This window comes from Geosmithia morbida, assembly GCF_012550715.1.
Source record: "Geosmithia morbida isolate 1262 chromosome Unknown scaffold_10, whole genome shotgun sequence".
In the NCBI taxonomy this organism is placed as follows: Eukaryota; Fungi; Ascomycota; class Sordariomycetes; order Hypocreales; family Bionectriaceae; genus Geosmithia; species Geosmithia morbida.
In genome coordinates, this window is record NW_023336197.1 from 9,081 (window position 1) to 30,850 (window position 21,770).

A 21,770-nucleotide genomic window follows, 5' to 3' on the forward strand; every position below is an offset into this window, starting at 1 on the left:
TCTAGAAGAGGGAAATCAACGACTGAGCTGTGCAGGAACAAGGGGGGGGAGCGTTGTGTGCTCATTCATCTCGCTAGCCATGTCAATATACAGATGATCTATAAAATGGTACATGTACGAGCTGTGGTTGTAATGCCGTGAATGTATGTATATGTATATAGATATGTATATAAATATTTATATGTAAATACATATATACATATTCCATCTTATTCTCTCTGTTCAGCATCTCTAGGGTTCGAACTTGTCGACGACGACGACGACAAGAACAATCCCAATCCCGAACCTCGTCACATGTCAACTCTCCACCCTTCACTCTCCGGCGGACAGGCATCTGTCGCTCTTTTGGAGATTTCGGGTCATTAGACTTCTGACATGGCCACCCGGAGCGGTTCGACGACAGCTTTTGACTGGTTATACTCGTACTTATTGCATCTAACCTACTCCGTATTCCCATCTGAAACGGTTTCTCGACCGAAACCCCATTCTTTTCGTCATATGACAGCTTCGGTTTGATTTCCACGGACCGAGGAGTGGCGGGGGGGAGGGGGTGAGGTGAGGTGAGGGCCAGGCATGGGACATGCACGGGGACATGGGATATGGGGCATGGGACTTGTATTCTCGTACATGTACGGATGACACTTCTCTCAGCGTCTCCATGCTAGCCGTATCTCACGGTACCGTAATAACCACCCATCGTACCGGTCTTGTATCGTCGCTGAGACTTATACTACCGGCATGATCTGTATGTGCTATCATTACTCCGTACTATTCTACTCTGCGACACTGCTGACGATACTACCGTCAGTCCGTCCGTAGTGGTGACGGATGCTTGCCAGGTAATCGCCGGAGCCGCAGATACAGAGAAACCGGTAATGGATAAACCGACCTGCTTCCCGTACCTCCGTACCTCCACCGTCACGATGCTGGGCGAAAAAAGAAAAGAAAAAAAGGCTTGCTGCTGGCGGAGAGAACCGAGAGGCTTTTTGCGATTATCCACCTCGGGTCTTGGCTGGTATGATGCTAGTCTTGAATCGACGTGTAGGTAAATAATACCTGGTACGTCTCGACCGTGTCTAGCTGATGATGCTCTCTCTCTCTGTCAATATGCATACAAGACCGGTCTAGGCGTGATTCTCTCCTCGCTGTCGGTCAATGCCATCTGCGTTGGGTCAGAGAGAGAGGGGCGGGGGGGGAGTCATCGTTGGCCATCTGTAACATAAACATTGCCCAACGAACAATTCAAGTCTTTGAAATCATACCGGCCAGTCATCTTCCCCCATCTTCTTCTTCTTCCTCTTCCTCTTCTTCTCTCCTCCTCCTCCTCCTCCTCCTCCTTCTTTCTTTTCCGACGGTACGATGCATGCATGTTCAGAGAAAGAGGGATGCCACGGTCTAGACAAGAAGAAAAGCATCAAGAAAAACAGAAGAGAAAAAGAAGAAGAAAAAAGAGATGGGGACTTGTTGTTTCCGGAAAAAAAAAAGGGTCAGCACACACACCCACACCCACACAACACCATCTTGCTGCCGACAGAAAGAATCGGGTAAACTTGACCCGTTGCATCACTCTCGTGATATCACCCCCAGCCAATCTTCCGTTACGATCACAATCCTACTACCATGTAATCGTATTCGTCGCACTACTACTAGTAGCAGTGATAGCAGTAATGTCTGTTGATAGAGAGTGCCCGAGTGTGAGTGTGCGTAGACCACCCCCCCTCCTCTTCCTCCCTCTTTAGGGATACCGGCATGACCGTCACATCACACCTACGTACGTCGTAGGTAATGCTGCAAGACATGTCTCAGGAGATTTATTGATTCAACAATAGACAATGGGTATTATTACTAGGTGAGATATGACCACATACCGACGTCCTAATTAATATATATACATACATATATACATATAAACAATATATACATATAGACCATATATACATATATACAGTATATACATATATACAGTACATATATATATATATATATAATCTACAATATATATTTGTCGTATCTCTTGATATCAATCAAATATTTGCTCGCCAACTCGAGTGACTAGATAGCACCTATCAAACAGCTATAAAGATTTCGTTTTCTTTCTTTGTCTTCTTTTTCCTCTTCTTTTTTTTTAAAAAAAAGAAAGAAGGAAAAACACAAGAGAAGGAAAAAAAGCAGATATATATATCTGCTTGAGCTTCATCCCATCTAAACAAAAAAAAAAAAAAAAAAGAATAGAAAAAGAAGAGTCCACACTCAATCGGAACCCCTCCCGTCTGCCGTGTCTGCATCCTTCATCCCGTTTAGAATACTTCGTACGCGATGACAATAGTTAGCAATGTTATCTCGGTAAGCTGTGAATCTGAACTTGCATGTATTGCATGTCATCCCATCGGCTGTATTCCGAAAAAAAAAGGCTTTCTTTTCTTTTCTTCTTTTCCTTTTTTTCCTTTTTTCCCTTTTTTCCTCCCCCCCCCCCTTTCTTCTTCACCACCACCATCTGTACCGCTACCCGTAATCCTTAGATTGTGATTTGTTTGGTTAAACCCCGTTCACATAACATCTCTTTAGGCAAAAACGCTCTCTCCCCTGGAACGTTCATCTTAGGCTCGGTTCGGTACATCATGACGTGTACGGGCTTGTTTATATACTTGTATTTACATCACCAGTACGCCGAGGCACGGCAGGATAATATGCAAAAAGTTTTCAGCACGCGTTTGTATAGTAATCATCCAACGTGTTGTCTCCTGCTTGACAATGCCACGCGTTGCTACCATCCTCTACTCTCTTTCTTCTTCTTCTCTGCAGCACACGTACAGGTCAGGACCCATTAGGATGTATTTCCCACCAATTCTATTCCCGTACCCATATGGAATACTACAGCTCATTGCCCATGTCTCTATGAGGAGATGAGAATAAAAAAAGAGGAGGAACGAGGAAAGAGAAGGAGAGAGGAGCAGAGACGACAACATGCCATCAACCATCAACCCTCCGTCGTATCCATGGCATCACCCCCCTTGACCTCCTCCTCCTCCCCCTGCTGCTGCTGCTGCTGCTGCTGCTGCTGCTGCCCCTCCCTTGCAGCCTTGACCCTCTCTTCCTTCCACTCCTCAATCTTCTGCTTCAGCTCCGTCTGCGGCACGGCATCCTCGATCGTCATCGGTTTACGGGTGAAGGGATCCATCGGGTCGCTGAGCAGGTGCTGCACGATGGTCGACCGGTCGACGGTGTGCCCGCTCGGCAGGAGGACCGGATCCTGCATCAGGTCTCCCATGATGGGGTCCTCAAAGTCGGCCGGGATCTCGCCGAGGTCCAGCTCCGTCTGCTCCATGATCTTCTTAGCATCGAGGAAGTGCGACTTGAGCTTGTCCCACCGCGCGACGTCGACCGGGTCCATCTGATGCTTGGACGTGAGGATGCGGGACACGCGGTCGAGCACCTCGGGCTTGTACGAACGACCGTCGGCCGCCACCGCCTTGACGAACACCTCGGCCGACCCCAGGTTCAGGTAGATCTCGACAAAGTCCGAGATGAGCTGCACTGGCCGGAAGTGGTACTTGTCCTTGTTGGACACGCTCAGCTCCGCCGCCGCCTTCTTGCCCGCCAGCGTCTCCAGGTTGTAGTTGAGCATGCTGGCCAGACGCATGACGATCTCCGGCATCGTGAAGGCGTCGCCGAGCGCCTCCGTGAAGAGCTTCATCATCTCCAGCGTCTCGTTGGCCAGCTGCATGTACGACGTCGCCTGGTTGCCCAGCGACTGCAGCTCCTCCTCCTTCTTCTGCCGTGCTTCCCCCTGCACCGACGGGTCATCCAGCTCTCGCTCGATGCTTCGGATCTTGGGGAATTTGGTGAAGGCCTCGTCCAGCACGTACGTCGCGTCGTTGAGCAGCATGTTGACAAACTTGACAAAGAACGTCTTGTTCACCTTGCTCTCCTGCGTCAGGCGCTGCCTGTACACGTCGCTGACCCACACGCACTTGATCACCTGGAAGATCTCGTACCGGATCGTGAACTTGTCGTAGAACTGGTTGTTGGCCCCCGTCGACTCGCACTCGATGTAGAACTTCATGAGAGCGTGTAGCAGGTAGTCGTTGGCAAACTTCATCGAGATGAGCTGGTCTCCCAAGACACCCTTCTTAAGGTGCATGAACGGGAGCGTCCCCGAGAAGAGTAGCGTCACCAGCGACGACTTGACGTACGGGTTCCTGATGTACTCGCCAGACCTCAACAGCGTGATTCCGAGAGCGATCAGCTCTTCGCCTACGGCGCTCAGGAGAATTTTTGGGAGCCACCTAAGATTGTTTGGAGATTTCCCCCCCCCCCCTCTCTATTAGAAGACGGGATTCTCTTGTTTCTGGACAGGTAACACATACCGGAAGATGAATTTGAAATTGTCCACAATGTTTTGCAGACAGTACTCCGGGAGGCATGCGAATGCGCTGTTGCGTTCCACCGCGAGCGGAAGGCTGTTTTGCGTTTCGTTAGAAGGAATCCCTCGAGCAGTTTCGGGTGAACGTGTCCAGAAATAAGAATAAAGATAAAAGATGCATACGTGATCTCGCTCTCCTTTCCAGGGCGGTAGTCAGATCCGGTAGCCAGACGCAGTAGCCAGACGGCCACGTAGCGCATGAAGCGCAGCGACGTGCTCTGCATGCGTTCATCGAGAAGAACGCCCTCGATGGCGTACTTGAGGGCAATCGTGCGCTCGAGCACGTTTGTGTGGCGCTTGAGCGTCTCCTCGAACAGCCTGAGCTGGTGGGGGGAATTGGCCACCTTGGACCTCTCGGCCTCCATGGCCTTGATGTGCTTCTCGAGATACTTTATCTCGCGGTCGAGGTTCTTGAGCTGCGAGTTGGCCGCCTCGCTGCCGTAGTGATGGGCGGCGAGGGTGAGGAAGAAGACCTCGGAGATGAAATTTGACGACTCCCCGGACTCGTCCCTGTGGCTGTAAAACTCGTCGGCCGTTGCCTGGTCCGCGTTGATCTTGGTCTCGTCACTGATGTCGATGCGCGGCTGGCGCTTGAAGTAGCCCACGTCAATCTTGTCCACCTTGCTGAAGTCGTTGTCCATGAACGGCTCGCAGAAGCGGTCCAGGATAGTCGTCACATTCATCATGAAGCCATCCGACGCCACCTCCCGCGGGTCCACCTGCATGGCCCGCCTCATGTGGTTCGTGTTCATGATGTAGGCGAACCAGTCCAGCGTCCGACCCCGAGTCTCGGTACCGGCGCGGATGAAGGCGTTCGATATGGCGAAGAGATCGTCCTGGTGCGCCCTCAGAACCATGCGGAGCGCATCCTGCGAGTTGGTGATGCGCGCCCGGTCAAGGGTGCGAGATCCTGGGAAATAGCTGCGGATCACCTCCCCCTGCAGCGGCGACAGTCGGAAGAACGGGCCCAGCAGCGTATGCCGCTCGATGCCGGGGGCCGACTGGGCCATGTTGAATGTAGGGAGTTTGGCTAGGTTGACAGTGAGGGCGGGGAAGCGGGTGTATGTTTGGAGGGCCTGCATATCGCAAGTCAGCAACCGTTCTCATCGCAAACCGTCTCCGCCGGTCCTCACCTGAACATAGGGCTTGTAATCGTGGTTCATAGACATGGTGGATAGACGGGAGCTGATCTGGACCATGGCATTGTTGAACAGAGCGGGGATTGCTTCGTCATCATCAAACTTCTTGATGGCTTCCTTGTAGAACTCAAAGTCGAGGCCATTCTCGTCGAGGATACCACGCAGGATATACGGCACCAGAGAATCCAGCTGGGGGTTCGATTCGCGCCTGGCAAAGTTGAATGTCATGTCAGGTCAGTCAGCTGAGATGTCCTCTTTCTCTAGATGAATCCACATCCTCATCCACATCAAGCCGCACATACCCGTAGAGGTCAGGAAGGGTTAGCGAGAAGAGACAGTTGCTGATCGCCAAGCGCTTCGACTCTTCGTGAACCTCCTGCCTGGCCCCCCCCGACACCCTCGATACGGAGGCAGCCTTGACGGCGCGCTTCCAGCAGGGGAGGAGGTAGTCCATGAGGGGCTTGTCCTTGGGCCAGCTGCCCGCGGCTTCGAGTATGGCCTGGTCGAGGTTGGCTGTGGTGAGCTTGAGGGGGTCGCCGGCCTCGTTGAGCTCCTGGTTCAGGCCGGGCAGGAATGTGAGGCGCTGGCCCGTCGGGGTCGACATGTTGTGGGGGTTTACGGTGATGCGGAATATGTGCGAGAGGGTGCGATTGGCGTAGTCCTCATCGGTCTCGACGGTTTGGGGGTTCGGCTTACGCACTGCAGGCGCCGGCGGCGCGGGCGCGGAAGCGGAAGCGGAAGCGGTATCGGCTGGTGAGCCACCATCATCATCGTCAACAACGTCTGACGCAGGCCGCTTGCGGGGGCAGGGGCGGAGTGTACCTGATGAGCTGCCTGTGGCAGGCCGTTTCTCCTGGAGACCGGGACCGGGCTTGGAGAGAGGATTGGGAGAGGAGGCGGTTGAGGAGGAGGCTGATGGCGCCGCAGTCGCGGCCGCAGCTGGTGCCTGCGACGACGACGCGGCGGCAGGTTTCGAGCCGTCGGCGCTGCTCTCTTCGGATCTGGGCGTCGACGACCCGAGCTTGGCCAGACGCCTGGCTCTGATCTAGACGGGGGAGCGGCGTGTCCGTCAGTGAAAACTGCAAGCACGTGGTATGGTGGTAACTGTGCGTGTGCGTATCATACCTGTTCCATCTTTTCCTTATCCGGGGCGTCGGGGCCCGCCGGTGGCAAGTTAGGGTCCATGATTATCGGCTTGCTTCCTCTGACCCCGGAGCAGAAGATGTGAAGGCGGGCGTCTTTGGGGAGAGGGGGAAGAAGAGAATGCGATGATCTATGTTGGAGGGGATGGCGTCGGTTCGAGGTTTGCGGTCGATCGTCTTGGTGATTGCTAGTGTGAGGTCACCAGGCCGATAACTTGCTGGCGCTCTAGGATCTTGCAGGTGCTCGGTGGCAGTGGTGGGGGGGGGCAGGTCCTTCGGTTGATGGGCACGCACTAGATGCGGGGATTTGGTAGGTGGTTTACAGTGGTCGTTGCTGCCTGTAGTTGAGGGTCCGGGCCATTTTAAGCGGTGGGCTGCTGAGGTGGTGGCCTGGGACGGTTCCGACGGTACTATGGCTTCCGTGGAGCACCGCTGATCTGTTATCAGTCTAGAGCAATAGAAGGCGATGGAAGCAGGAAAGAAGTGCCAGCCGGGAAGAAGTGCGAGCAGGAAAGAAGTATCAGCCACAAGGCGAGGAAGGGTTTCCAGATAATCGACTAGGCTGTCTTATTGTTACTATTGTTGAATTATCGGTCGGAGAATGCAAGTCTTGTAGACTCTCTCAGAACTTCCCTCTCTTATTATTCCTCACTGTTCCATCGGCTCGCCGCCCACCTGCTCAGCAAGACATTCCGCGAGTTTCCAAACTCCGCAAGTCGCCCATTATTACGTGCTTCGGCTTGGCCACAACTCCGCAGACCCAAAAGGCCGCCCTGGCATTCTTCTTGCCTTCCCTTTCTGCCTTCCTACACCCGATTCATGTATACGACTTCAACGGTCGATCTGACGTAGCAAGGTGGAGGTAATAGAGGGGACAAGAGTAAGGAACATGAAGAATGGAAAGGGGACGGTCACCCCGAGTTAGCAAACCTCCCTACCAGTAGTTCTCTACCAGCTGTCATCACATCTAGTATACTCCATGTACGCTCCGAGGGTATTACGTTATCGCGTACACTCCGACCCAACTCCTTGCCAGACAAAAGATCAAAAGAAAATATACGGCTCGTTCTCCCATCCACTCTTTCCCATCTCCTCCCACCATGGCATCGACCATGATGTAGCCTTCTCCTTCACAGTCGGGGCACGTCCATATCAGTGCCCGACGACCGTCTCCTGACAGGACGCACAGCCGTGAACGCAGCCGGCAACCCCCCCGACGATGACCCGTCAGTCGAGCTGTTATCGCGGCGTATGGCGGCGGCCGCCGCAGCAGAAGCAGCGTTGGACGACGCTGTCGCGGCGGCGGCGTTGGTGCTGCTGTTGGCCGCAGCCCGGATACGGCCCTCTTCTCTGCTCCTGTTGAGGAGCCAGTTGACGTGCATGCGCATCATGTTGATGTTGTTCCTAAGCTCCGTGACCTCCTCGCGGATGGGCATGACCTGGTTGAGGGTCCACATGCTCTGGCGGGCCTCGAGGTGGGTGAGGTTCTGGTGGACCTCTTCGAAGCCGGCGTCGAGGTCCTGCATTGTGCGGTGGTGGCTGTCACTCATATGCGAGGCACCCGAAGACTCACCGGCGCCGGTCACAGATGCTGCTGCGGCCGAGGCAGTGCTGCGTCGGGCTGGCGGGGCCGACATGTTGTGTTCGTCGACGTCGTCGAACCGTTGCTGCCAGGCATCTTCCCGATGGCGGCGGAAATCTTCCAGCTGGCCCCCCAGGCTGCTGTACGTCTGGAGGAGGTCGCGCTGGGAACGGATGACGGCGCCCGAGGCTGTCTCCGGGTGGAAGGGACACTCGGCCAGGTGGTGGGCCAGGTCACCCCTCTCGACGCGGACGGGGCAGCCGACGTCCTGGAAGGAGCAGGCGACCTGGACGCCATCGCAGTCCATCTCGTGATGCGCAGGCATGGAGGACCGGCAGACGAGCTGCCAGCAGAATAAGCAGCGCGTCTTGGACCTAGGGCACGCGGTGAGGAGGTGACGCTCGCGGTCGGCCTCATCCATATCGAGGTCGCAGTAGCGGCAGCGGGTGGCGATGTGACGGCACAGCAAAGAGGAGCCGCCGCCGTCGTCGTCGTGCTCGCTCTCGGCGGCGGCACCGGAACCAGGCTTCCCCATCAGCTTCTTGGTGCAGTCCGGGTCCGGGCAGGGGTACTCCCTGAAGTGGCACTCGGAGTTGGCATGAGTCTCGACAGCCTCGCGCCTGAGATCCTGGACGCATCCCCTTGAGCGGTTCGGGCACCGCACCAAGAGGCCGTTGAGCTGGGCACGCACCAGCCTCCCGGCGCTGACACACTCGGACCACGCGAGGGGATCTCGGTCGACCGGGCAGGCGGTTCCCGAGGGGCTGGAGGCAATGCTGCGCCGGAGGCATCGGTAGCAGAATGTGTGGTCGCATGGCGTGGTGACAGGGTCAATCATGGGGTCGTGGCAGATGGGGCAGAGCAGCGTCGCGTCGGGTTCCGTCACGTAGGTCAGGGAGTACATGTCCAGGACGGCCTCGCCGCCGTACTTGGACGGTATGTCGAGCGACGAAGGGTGCGGGACCAGGGCCGGGCCGGATCTGCGCGCCGGGGAGTTGTAGGGTCGGGGGTTACTACGCTGCTGTTGGTGCTGCTGCTGTTGCCCGAGGCTGTGTCGGGGCGGCGGGGGCGTAGGCGCATGCATGGGCGCGACGTTTCCGGCGGCCATGTTGCTGTAGTACGAGTCGGGAGACGGCGGCGGCCGGACAAGGCTCGTGACCAGGTCGGGCGTGGGTGAAGCCCGGCGCATGTTGCGTCTGGCGAAGCGGCGGGCAGCGGCGGGGCTCATGCGGTATCCATCGTCGCTGGATGAATCCGATGAGGGGATGCTGAGTGTTGACGGTGCTCCCCCCCGACGGGGCCGGAGATTTGTAGAATAGGGCGGTGGGCTTGGCGTCCTCGATCTCGAGGATGAGGGCTGGCCTGATGCCATGATGGGTGGCGGCGGGGTTTTGAGGGAGAGGAGGGGTGGGTAATCTGTGACGTCCCCTTTCGGACCCTCTCTCTCTCTCTCTCTCTCTCTCTGGCTTTTCACCGCTCTCTGGCTACTGCAAGGCTGGTTTGTGCACGTAGCCGGTCTGAGGGCCTGTAGGTGATGAAATGCGGACGGGGATGCTTTATGCGAGATGGCATGGACCCTGTATGGTAGTTGTTGTAGACGATAGCTTTGAGGTCCAGAGCCGTTCGCCCGTGGTGGAGTGATAGCTACTACGAGTCCATGCTGTTGAACTATTGTTACTGTATGGGCTAGAGGCGGGGTGGCGGTTGTACGAGTAATGAGTTGGCATGTTTATCATGGCAGGAATACGATGTAATAATGACCAACTTGTCTTCTTCTTCTCTCTTTTTTCTTCTTCTTTTTTTTTCGCTGGTATCAATACTAGCAATATAATATTGGTAATAGTAGCATCAGAACATGTTCAAGTAGGGCATACACTGCTAGTAAATCGAGTCTCAGATGCCCTCTATCAATAATCCGGATGAATAATACTTTGGACGGCGTATTACTATGGAGTCGACACCTGGTAATTATCAGTGGCCAGGTACATGTCCACATACCCTTCTACCACCAACACTCTGACTTCTACAGGGGGTTACTACCAGACTCGCTCCCAACGCCGCAGGCGCTATCCACAAGCCTAGGCCAGGTGGCTGGGCGCTGCAGCAAATGAGCTGTCCGCTAAAACGGGTTACCATCTACCCCCCAATGGTTCGGTACTACGACCTCAGAGCAGCGGCACCCAACTAACTGCCCGGCAATGCTGTGTTCATGGATGTCTTCGCGTGGCAATTGCATGTCGTAAAGCACTCGCTTGTGACGGTGCTGCATTTGGCACTGGGGTGCTTGTATATCCGTATCTATATATCCATATGGGGGGACATTGTATCCGGAAGGAAACATCACGATTCTCATCAACATAATCTGCCAATATTATGATATTACACCACCATCATCCCCATTGGCCCCGGACCCCTCCCCCGCAAAAACCGCCCGACCCTCGTCCCTGCGCGCGGGGTGGTGACCTGCTCATGATATAATGGCTCTTTCGCCGCAGCCATTTCCGATGTACCTTTTGCAGCCCAGACAGTGTTCCTTCTCTCTCTGTTCAATTGTCCGTATTATCAATATCGTCGTGACTGCGTGACATCAGAAACCCTCCCCTTCTTCCTTCACGAGCCACTATGAAGAGGCATCCTCTATACTACTTTACTACTACTACTACTTGGGTGGTTCTATCTGATACGTTAATCGTTCGTACATCTTGGTCCGTAGAGCCCATGCCCGTCTTCTCTGTGCCGCGGGTCCCACATTCACATGATACCGGGGTTATTTGGCAGCGAAGATGGCATATTCGTACGAGTACAGCTAGACCGTCGGAACGCTTTCACATGTCAGCCACCCTCCAACGTCCCGCCTCAGGACCCCATGACGGTATCTCGTCGCGGCACCGGCACAACGGACTGCTGCTATTAGCCCAACACCCCGAGCCGAGACTCCAGGCTTTCTTCCTCCGTTCCCTCTTCTTCTCTTCTCTGTCTTCCAGGAACAGATCCCTGGGGACCTATGGACCCGTTAAGACTTCCCGCCTTGACCAGCTGACCTTCCGTCCCCCTCCCCCCCCCCTCCACAACGTGTCCCCTGTTCCCCCAGCTTTTCTATTCAATCTTGTTATATTCTTATTCGAAGAGGCCCACCTCCCATCCCTCTCCTCCTCAGCCTTCCCCTCTCTTTCTTCCTTCCTCCTATGTGCCCTGGCCCCAGATAACTGTCCATCTCTACATCTAGCAGGGGCACGACCTATACTACGAGTATAGCCGACAACGGCAACGGAGTGACCTGAACAGCCATGTCCTCGCGCGACGTTTGAGAGACATCCCCCTCATACCTCCATCATGATTGACCACATGCTTGGACGCCCGTCGTCCAAGTCTCGACGCCTTCAGGTTCTCGCCGTCATTTCCTTCTGGTCCGCCTACCTCTACAGGTAAGTTCAATGCCTCTTCGGCACAGCCCTGGACCTGGTCCCTTCCCTCCCCAGCTAACAAGGCCGTTTCCAAAATGAACAAGAGGACACAGACATGGCCCTCCCGGTGCCCGTGCATTCTCCAAGCTGCTATCGAGGAGACTTACAGCATGGCAGACGGTCGTCGTGACCATGCTCTACCTGTACGCGGCGCGCAACTTCAGCGCCCTCGTTGGCCTGGCGAGCCCCGAGCCCATGGCCAACATGTACGACGCCACCTTCTTCCGGGCGACGTGGGTGCTGACGGCCCTGGATGCCGGATTCTGGACGGCCATGCGGATCCGGTCCAAGTGGCTGCGTGACATCGCCAGCATCGTCTTCTCCGTCTTCTACCTCTTCGCTACCGAGAGCGCCGACGAAAAGGTGCGCAAGGTACGCGGCATGCTGACTGTGGAGCACCTGCGTGTATCGTGGAACAAGAGCACGACGCCCTACATCAGCTTCTCGCAGGGCCTCTTGCGTCCGCGCTTTACCCGCTGGCCGCCGCGCCAGGTACGCATCCAGCGACCTTCGGCCAGCGACTACCGCGACCCCGTCGACGCCTGGCTCTTCTACGACGGTCCCCTGGCCGACCTGGCCTACCACGACCGCGTCATCCTCGATATCCCCGGTGGCGGGTTCGTTGCCATGAACCCGCGGTGCAACGACGACAAGCTATTCGCCTGGGCCGCCAAGTCCGGCCTGCCCATCCTCAGCCTCGACTACAAGAAGGCGCCCGAATTTCCCTACCCCTACGCTCTAAACGAGTGCTTGGACGTGTATACCACGCTGACCCAGTCGCGCGGCCGCTGCATCGGCATGTCGGGCAAGAAGCAGCCCAGGATCATCATCACGGGTGACAGCGCGGGGGGCAACTTGGCCGTGGCTTGCACCCTCATGATACTCGAGACCCGCCTGCCTCAGTTCCGCCGCTCGGCCGCCAGGGCTGACCTCCCTCCGCCGGAGGGGCTCGTCTGCTTCTACCCTTGCCTCGATACCAACATTGGCAACTGGATGTCGGACGAGCAGATGTCCCTGATCCGTGACCGCAATATGCGGACCGTCAACAAGCCCATTGTACGTCGAAAGAGCCAGCAGTACGACGACCTGGTCGGTACACCGCACCATTCCGATGTCGAGGACGATGCCGTGGTTACGCCACCAGAGGATCGGGGCGAGTACGAGTCTACGACGGCGGCGGCGGCGGCGACAACGGCGGCGAAGACGGCGACTGCGCCGAAATTGTCTGACCTCCCGACAAAGCCCGACTCGGCCCTCCATGCCGGTCCCATGAAAACCCGGCTGGCGACGGCGTCGATGATCTCTTACTTCAACGACCGCGTCCTCACCCCCGAGATGATGCGCTCCATCATCATCCTCTACGTCGGACCGCACAACCGCCCAGACTTCTCGACCGACTACCTCCTCAGCCCCGTGCTCGCACCCGACGCTCTACTAGCCGAGTTCCCCAAGACGTACTTTATGACAGGCGAGAGGGACCCGTTAGTAGACGACACTGTCATCTTTGCTGGGAAGCTCCGGCGCGCAAAAGTGGCAGCTTCAGCTGCGGCTCTCCGACGGGGGATGTACGACGACGACGGCCTGACCGACGAGCAGCGCCTCCAGAAGCTCGGCCTGGCAGAGGTCATGCTCATACCCGGGACATCCCACGGCTTCATGCAGTTCCCCTCTGTCTACCCGCCCGCTTGGAAGCACCTCGACCGCTCGGCTCAGTGGTTCGACCAGCTGTACGCTCACAACGACGAGATCCGGGAGATGCGCCGCGGGAGGAGCGGACGCCGGAATGATGCCCGCACGTCTACTGGCGGTGCTGCTGGTGCCGTTCCGGTCCCGACCGCGGGTCCCGTTGGCGAGGCGACCGGAATCAACGGGACGGTCCACCCCCACCCGGATACGCCGGCAGAGTCTAGCGGGGACGAAGATAGGCCGCTAGAGATGACCAAGGTTTCAAGAGGTGGGAACGTCACGGAAAACGGGACTGGACGCAAGGGCAACTTGGGTGGTGGTGGTGCCGACGAGCCAACGAGAGCCGGTGGGTTGTCCGTCAACAGACGTCCCGGAGGGATGGTGAGGAACAAGACGCTCAGCAAGCTGAGCAGCGAGGAGGACCTGCTATCCAGAAGGATGAATGGTCTGGCGGGCGGCCTCACGGGTGCCGGCAGTGGCCATGACGAGTAGTACTCGTACTTCCAAGACCCTTGGTAGGAAAGAGTGCGGCAAAGTAGTGGAGTTTAGAGCTTGATTTTTTTTATATTTTTTTATATTTTATATTTTTTTTATATTTTTTTTTGGAATCGAGAGAGGGAAGAGAAGAGAGCAATCTGCATTGACACGTTTTTAGATGATTCAGGATAGGCGATTGGATGCTTCTCTATGCATCATTATAGAATGCCAATTGGACACCTGATACTACTAGCAGGGACAGGTTATGCGAGTACATGTATTATTATACTCATGTTGATGTTGGGCGTACGTTGCACGCGCAGTTAGACCCAATCATGCTATTTGCTATCCGTTACTGACGTAGCAAGACATACATCGCTTACCTGCATTCCTACTACTATCTGAGCTAATCTAAACTACTACCGGTTTCTCACATGAACATATCTGTAGAAATGCTCGGAGTATCAGAATATCATTGCACCGTAAGGACCGCAAGGACCGCAAAGACCACAAGGAGGGAGGGGGCGGGGCAGAGTAAGGGAATCCCCAGCCATCTACTCGTAGCGTAAAGTCCCATCCCTCCCACATGAAAGATCTCATGTGTCATGGACTCGCCAATTTAGTGTCGTTGGTCGGAAAGGACGGCTAGCGTGCATTGAGCAATGCGAGAACGAGCAAATAGCTAATCAATGACGTGGCCATGAGATCTCTCCTTTGTTCATGATGCAAGGTGCAGAGGTGCAGAGGAGCTCTTTCCCTCCCTCTCTAGCCAACTCTTCATACGAGAACGTGCAGCTCTACCTGCCTAGTATCGATACTGATAACCATACCGATAATACTACTGGTGAGGGGCCGACGGGCGGCGCCCTCATACGTAACGCAGTCGGGATATCCGGCAGACCTATGGGGCTCTGATGGCGGGCGTGATTCGCAGATGGAGTACGGACGGGTAGCCAGTAACGCAGCTGACACCCTTTTAGACTCTTGCCATGCAGGAAATCTTTTACTACTAGTACCGCACGTATATGTAAATGCTGTAAACGATACGATGTGCCGCGGCAGTTCTGGAGTGGTTATGGTAGATAGTAGCATCTGTATGATGAAATAGGTCCATGGAACCGGTTGCCTCTTGCCGATCCGGGGGAAGCTGAAGCTCTCGTTCCTTGGAGCCCAGAGGGAAGGAAGGAGCTTGTGTGTAAGGCTCTCAGGCTCCTTCCTTTCCTACTTCATCCCTCCCCGGCCCTCCCCCCCTTCGGCTCCCACTATCCTCTCCCCCTCCCTCTCCCTCTCCCTCTCCCTCTCCCTCTCCTCCTCTTGCTATAATATATGAGGAGTTCGCCATTGAAGGCAGATATTATCGACTTGAGCCTTGCTGGACACCTTTTGGGACATCACTATCCCTGATAACTCAAACGCTCAACGCCACAATGGTACACCTGAGCAGCGTCACCCAACGGCCGAAGGAGGATGAGGCATCATCCTCCTCTTCTTCTACGTCGACCATCAGCGAGGCACGCAAGATCGCCAAGAAGAAGTTCCATCTCAGCCTATCCCAGTACACCGATGATTTCACCACGAGTGTCTACGGCTCCCGGTTCGCCGAGAAGACTCTCCCTAGCCACCATATGCCCGAGCTGGAGATGCCCAAGGATGTTGCCTACCGCTTGATCAAGGACGAGCTCAGTATGGACGGCAACCCCAAGCTCAAGTGAGTGTCGAGTCCCCGACGTCCAGTTCACGGTCAGCGGGTCTTTCTGCTGACTCTTATTACCTTCTTTGCAGCCTCGCTTCATTCGTCACGACTTACATGGTACGTTGACCTCGCTGTCTTACACGAACAGGACCGAGGATGATGATCTAATCCGGTATGGATGAAAACAGGAAGATGAGGCCGAGAAGCTCATGCAGGAAGCCCTCCCCAAAAACTTCATCGACTACGAGGAGTACCCCCAGTGCGCCGAGATCCAGAACCGCTGCGTCAACATGATTGGCGACCTCTTCCACGCCCCCACCGGAGACGCCATCGGCACCTCGTGCGTCGGCTCCTCCGAGGCCATCATGCTTGCTGTGCTGGCCATGAAGAGGCGTTGGAGGCTCCGCCGTGAGTCTGAAGGCAAGCCCTTTGATAAGCCCAACATCGTCATGTCCTCGGCCGTCCAGGTCTGCTGGGAAAAGGCTGCGCGCTACTTTGAAGTCGACATGTACCTTGTCTACTGCACCCGCGAGAGGTTCGTCATCGACCCGGAGGAGACGGTGAATATGTGTGACGAGAACACCATTGGCATCTGTGCCATTCTCGGCACCACGTACACGGGAGAGTACGAAGACGTCAAGGCCGTCAATGACCTTCTCATGGAGAAGAACAAGGATATTCCCATCCACGTCGACGCTGCCAGCGGCGGCTTCGTCGCGCCTTTCGTCTCCCCCGACCTAGTCTGGGATTTTCAGCTGCCAAAGGTCGTGTCCATCAACACGTCTGGCCACAAGGTAGTTCATGACTTGACAAGATCCCTTGGCCTCGAGAGTTGCTGACAAGGTATCAAGTACGGCCTCGTATACCCCGGTATCGGCTGGGTTATCTGGCGTTCATCCGAGTATCTTCCCAAGGACCTCGTCTTCAACATCAACTACCTTGGCGCCGACCAGTCATCCTTCACCCTCAACTTCTCCAAGGGCGCATCCCACGTCGTGGCCCAGTACTACCAGCTCATCCGCCTCGGCCGTCACGGCTACCGCGCCATCATGAGCAACGTGACACGCACCGCCGACTACCTGGGCGAGGAGCTTGAGAAGCTAGGCTTCGTCATCATGTCGCAGCCCTCGGGCGGTGGCCTCCCTCTTGTTTCGTTCCGCTTCCCCGACGTGCCCGAGGGCGAGGATGCAGGCGACCGTCACTACGATGAGTTTTCGCTCGCCCGTAGTCTGCGCTCCAGGGGCTGGGTCGTCCCCGCCTACACCATGGCCCCCAAGACGGATGAACTCAAGATGCTGCGCGTTGTCGTCCGCGAGGACTTTTCCCGTAGCAAGTGCGACATTCTTCTGGCCGACATCAAGCTGTGCCAGGAGCAACTTGTCTCGCTAAACCGCGACGCCCTCAAGGCCCAGGACGACTTTATCAAGAAGCACATCTCGGCCCATGGCCGCCTGGCCTCGTTTAACAAGCACCACTCCCACCACACATACAAGGTATGATGACCCCGTCAGCTGTCTGAATGTTGAAGATATTAACCATGACGTAGGATGAGAAACACTCGCTCCAGGGCAAGACGGGCAAGACGCACGGAATATGCTAGGACATCACACGGCACCATAGGGGATATAGAGTCAAGGTGATGCTGAATAAATATAAAGATTCTACGTGCGGCTTCTCCTTCGTTCCATCAGCCTGCTACTGGTATCTTCTACACAGCATGTCTTCGCCATGCACCAAAACAAATAACGATGGAGTGGACCGAGGGAAATACAAAGGTCTCGGTCCAAATGACTTTTTGAGGTGAAATAAACTTCGATATGAATCATGATTTCTTCTGCTCAGCCGGTGTTTCATGACCGGGTAGACGCGATGGCATCCTCGAGGATATCCAGGCCCAGGTTGATCTCGTCATCGGTGACGTTCAGGCTAGGGACGAAGCGGAGCGTGTTGGTGCCAGCAGTGATGATGAGCAGACCCCTCTCACGCGCAGCCTTGACAATGGGGGTAGGATCCTGGGTCATCTGCAGGCCGAGCAGGAGGCCACGGCCGCGGACCTCGGTGACGGCGTCGGGGTACCTGTCCTTGAGGGCAGCGAAACGAGCGCGGAAGAGGTCGGACTTGCGAAGGACGTCCTTCTGGAGCTCGGGATCGGCGAGGCGGGAGACCATGTGGTGAGCGACGCGGCAGGCCACGGGGTTGCCGCCAAAGGTGGTGCCGTGATCGCCGACCTTGATCTTGTCGGCTACGGCGCGGGAGACGAGGACGGCACCGACGGGGAAGCCGTTACCCAGGGCCTTGGCGGAGGTGACGATGTCCGGGTGGGCCTCGACGGGCAGGTGGCCATGGGCCCAGAGGCTGCCGGAGCGACCGAGGCCGCACTGGATCTCGTCGTGGATGAGGACGGCGCCGACCTCGCGGCACCTGCGGGCCAGGGCGACGAGGAACTCGTCCGAGGCGACGCGGACGCCACCCTCGCCCTGGATGGGCTCGACGATGACGGCGCACGTCGAAGGCGTGACGGCGGCCTCGATCCCGGACACGTCGTCGAAGCCGGCCTGGACGAAGCCCGGCACCATGGGCGCAAAGGGCTCCTGGTACTTCGGGTTGTGCGTGGCCGACAGGGCGCCCATGGTGCGGCCGTGGAAGGCGCCGTCAAAGGAGACGACGCCGGTCTTGGCGCCCGACGGGTCGACAACCTTGCCTGCCTTGCGGGCAAACTTGATGGCCGCCTCGTTGGCCTCGGAGCCCGAGTTGCAGACGAAGACCGAGGCGGCATCGGCCATGCAGCCGGCCTCCAGCGTCTTGTCCACCAGCAGCTTGGAGAGTGCGCCGGTCCAAGGGTTGTAGTATAGGTTCGAGGCGTGGACGAGGGTCTTGGACTGAACACACCCGAGGCAGGTTAGCGGCCCTGACTCTGAGCCCAAAAGTGCATGGCAAGGAGAGGGTAGAAGACTGAAGAGAAGAAGAGAAGGCAAAAAGTAAATGTTCCTCATAAAAAAAAAAAAAAATTACCTGATCGGCTACAATATTGGCAACATCCGGGTCACAGTGACCGAGGGCATTGACGGCTATACCGGCGGTAAAGTCGAGATACTTGCGGTCCTCAACGTCCCAGATCCACGACCCGGATCCCTTGACGAAGACGGGCGGAGGGCGCGCGTACGTGGCTACCATGTACGGGGCGTGTTCGGCGACGAGTGCTGCGGAGGACGAGTCGGATGAAGGGTCGGGATTGGGGAGCTGTCTCTGCGTGTTGTATATTTAGCTTTGAAATCTTTTATATAGAATTTTTTTTAATTTTCGTTTTTTTATGTTTAATCCTTTGAATTCTTTCCTTTCAATCTTTCTTCCACTCTTTCGGTTCTGATGAGATTTCTGCCCCTCTCCAGACACAAACACACACACACACACACGCGCACGCACCTTTTGCGACTTCAACGCCGTGGTCGAGGTAAACGTTCTCTTGGAGAAGGAGATGGAGCAGGACCGACAGCAGAGGCCGGAACCGGCCATGACGGTCGCTAATTGGCGCCGGGCGGAGATGCGAAGAGCCATTATGAATTGAGGGACGAAGTACTTCCCAAGAGTTGTTGTTGTTGAGGGAGGGGAGAAGAAGAGGAGGGGGGGGGGAGAAGCAAAGAGAGAGTGAGAGTGGTTCGTGTGAGCTATTACTTTTTCCCTCTTGTTCCTTGGTAATAGAAAGAGAGAGAGAGAGAGAGAAAAGATCGAGCATCGGCCTTGACTTATCGATAGTGTGCCGAACCTGCGTCGCTTCTTCAATTGCTGGTCCGGTATCGCTCGAGTGATATATGCATGTTCCATCGTTAGTGCCACTATATATAATCTGTAGTCTACCATGATGAGAAAATAATGAGAAAACACTGTACATCTACATCTATAAATATCACTCCCTGGAACATGGCCGGTATGGATCACAGCAGTGTCATGGAACGGAGGGGTAAAAGTCTTCTTTCATCGGTTTTTATTTGACTGTTATTCATTCAACGCTCTTCTATACAATCCTCACACATACCACCACAAAGATGAGATACATCACCTGACATCGGAAAGAACAAGGAACCCGAAACGAATAGAAAAAAATATTCTCGTGTAGACAGATTATGCATACAATTGTGGTGCTCGTACATGTAAAAAAAAAGACAGGGACAACAGTAAGGAGAAAAGAACGAGCATGAGGGAGAAGAAGAGGGAGAAAATGTGTCAAGATAGAAGAACAAACATGAAAGAGCAAAAAGAAAACTATATAAAGAAAAATAAGAAAATCAAAAAATCAAAACGCCCGTTCACTGTCCCTAGATTTGTCTCCAAGAAGTAACCCCCTCATAGCCACCGTATTCTACGCCGCGCCAACGTCTCCACACCCCGTGAAGATGAAGCATCTAGACTGCACTGTACCCGCCACGGTTTCCAGTTCCCTGGACCGTGTTGAGAACCCGACGGGTCCAGTCCTTAAGTAGGAAGGGCACGTCGCGGAGCGTGTCGCCGTGGGGGACGAGGTCCCAGCCGCGGGCTCCGTAGCGCGTGTAGTTGAGCCACGATCCAAAGATGAGGTACGCGGCGGTTCCCATGAAGACGCTGGTTATACAATGTCAGTCATGATCTCCGACAATGGACAGATACGGGGGGAGAAGAAGAAAAAGAGAAGAAGAGGGAAAAAAAGGGGGGGAGGGGTAAAATCTCTCACAGAATAAACGCCCAGGTAAAGAAGCCCCAGCTCTGAGGCTTTTTGGAGCCATCTTCGCCATCCTTGCCGTCGCCTCCACCGTCGCCATCGCGCTTCTCACAGGCATACTTTGTATGCCACGTCAGACGGAGGATATCAGCATCCTTGTCCTTGTTGAAGCCGTAGCCGTCCCAGATGAGAGCCGTGTCATTCTTGACGAGCTGATGCTCTATCCCGGACTCGGAGCCGTCGTCGTCCTCGTCGCCTCCGTCCTTGCCCTCTCCCTCACCACGAGCCTGCAGGGGCTGGCCGGTTGCAGTCGTAGTCGTAGCCGTAGCGGTCTCATACTCGTCTTCGGACGCCCACTCCCCCTCCAGACCGGTCCTGTTCGTATCGCACAGGAACTCGAGGACGGCCTGCTGCTGACGCCTCTGCTTGACGGGGCCGGAGAGGGGGTGCTTCCCACCCTTGAGGACCAGGCGCAGCCCCTCCTTTTTCGAGTCCGAATTGGAGTCGCTCGTCTTGAGCCTCGTGGCCTCGTACTCGAATCCCGTGCCGCCGACGTTCTCGAGGTTGCCCGCCACGGCGACAACCTTGGTCACCAGGTCCGCTTCGTCCTTGATAGTTCGTTCGATGGCACAGACTGTGCAGGCCTGTCAGCATCGTCTAAAGGGAGAGGGAGAGGCCGAGAAGGGCAAGGCCGAGAAGAAGGACTGACCTCTGGTTCCGTTGGGGCACTGATCACCCTTCTTGTCACCACCGCTCTTCTTGAGGGGCTTGCAAATGTCCACCGTATACGTCGTGTTGAAGTGCGTCTCGGCGAGAGACTCCCACCGCGACGTCACCACAGAGTGGGGACCTCCCAGCTTTGACAGGTCAAACAACTGGCCGTCCACGATGATCTTTTCACATTGCAAGTTGCCCGCTGCGGCCGTGGACGATGCCGCCAGGAGGACGGTGGAGAGTGACATGAGCCATGATGTTGGACGATGCATCTCTGCTGCCTTCTATAGTTTAATCTTCGGCTCTGTGCGTTCCCGCGTGCTTGTCCGTGTGCGTGCTTGGCAGCCTTTGCACTTGTAGAGGCGCTTCGCTCTTTCGTCCCGAGGAGGGAGAACAAAAAAAAGAGGGAGAAAATTCGATAGGTCGTGAGTTGGGAGAAATCGAGCTCGGGCGTATGCTGATTATGCGTTTATGATGCGTATGATGATCAGGTTCTCCGTATCCCTGACCACATATGTTTATGTAGAGAGAGAGAGAGAGGGAGAGGGAAAGTTGAGCTGTCGCGATCTCCAGAATTGATCAGCTTCCTGACTTGGGGGGGCGCTGCCGGGAGCCCGATTGTGTCATCATTCGCCAAACCGAGCTCAGCTTGGCCCGTGAAAGCCGTCAAGTCACGTGAGCACCAGGAAATCATATAATCCTCTCAACCTCAGGACGGCGTAATAATAATGATAGTCATCAAGGTCTCTCATATATA

The 21,770-nt window shown here is 55.6% G+C and overlaps 5 protein-coding genes across 5 annotated transcripts; 2 read left to right on the top strand and 3 right to left on the bottom strand.

Moving 5' to 3' along the window:
• Positions 1-3,244: 3,244 nt before the first annotated feature.
• GMORB2_1511 (ubiquitin conjugation factor E4 B) lies at positions 3,245-9,658 on the bottom strand (the record flags this gene model as incomplete). Its single annotated transcript, XM_035463493.1, has 6 exons — positions 3,245-4,254; positions 4,368-5,499; positions 5,557-5,770; positions 5,865-6,563; positions 6,772-7,136; positions 7,892-9,658. Coding segments are annotated over 6 exons (5,187 nt in total), but the record flags the coding sequence as incomplete, so codon positions are not given.
• Positions 9,659-11,619: 1,961 nt separating this feature from the next.
• Positions 11,620-13,928, top strand: GMORB2_1512 (alpha/beta hydrolase fold; the record flags this gene model as incomplete). The annotated part of the gene is made up of 2 exons (XM_035463494.1): positions 11,620-11,711; positions 11,804-13,928. The coding sequence occupies 2 exons, from the start codon at positions 11,620-11,622 to the stop codon at positions 13,926-13,928; spliced, it is 2,217 nt and encodes a 738-aa protein (XP_035320325.1).
• A 1,412-nt stretch (positions 13,929-15,340) lies between these two features.
• GMORB2_1513 (glutamate decarboxylase) lies at positions 15,341-17,206 on the top strand (the record flags this gene model as incomplete). Its single annotated transcript, XM_035463495.1, has 5 exons — positions 15,341-15,621; positions 15,696-15,723; positions 15,795-16,400; positions 16,458-17,099; positions 17,153-17,206. The coding sequence occupies 5 exons, from the start codon at positions 15,341-15,343 to the stop codon at positions 17,204-17,206; spliced, it is 1,611 nt and encodes a 536-aa protein (XP_035320326.1).
• A 250-nt stretch (positions 17,207-17,456) lies between these two features.
• Positions 17,457-19,161, bottom strand: GMORB2_1514 (acetylornithine aminotransferase; the record flags this gene model as incomplete). Its single annotated transcript, XM_035463496.1, has 3 exons — positions 17,457-18,485; positions 18,619-18,852; positions 19,030-19,161. The coding sequence occupies 3 exons, from the start codon at positions 19,159-19,161 to the stop codon at positions 17,457-17,459; spliced, it is 1,395 nt and encodes a 464-aa protein (XP_035320327.1).
• An 845-nt stretch (positions 19,162-20,006) lies between these two features.
• GMORB2_1515 (autophagy-related protein 27) lies at positions 20,007-21,285 on the bottom strand (the record flags this gene model as incomplete). Its single annotated transcript, XM_035463497.1, has 3 exons — positions 20,007-20,202; positions 20,312-20,933; positions 21,009-21,285. The coding sequence occupies 3 exons, from the start codon at positions 21,283-21,285 to the stop codon at positions 20,007-20,009; spliced, it is 1,095 nt and encodes a 364-aa protein (XP_035320328.1).
• Positions 21,286-21,770: the final 485 nt, after the last annotated feature.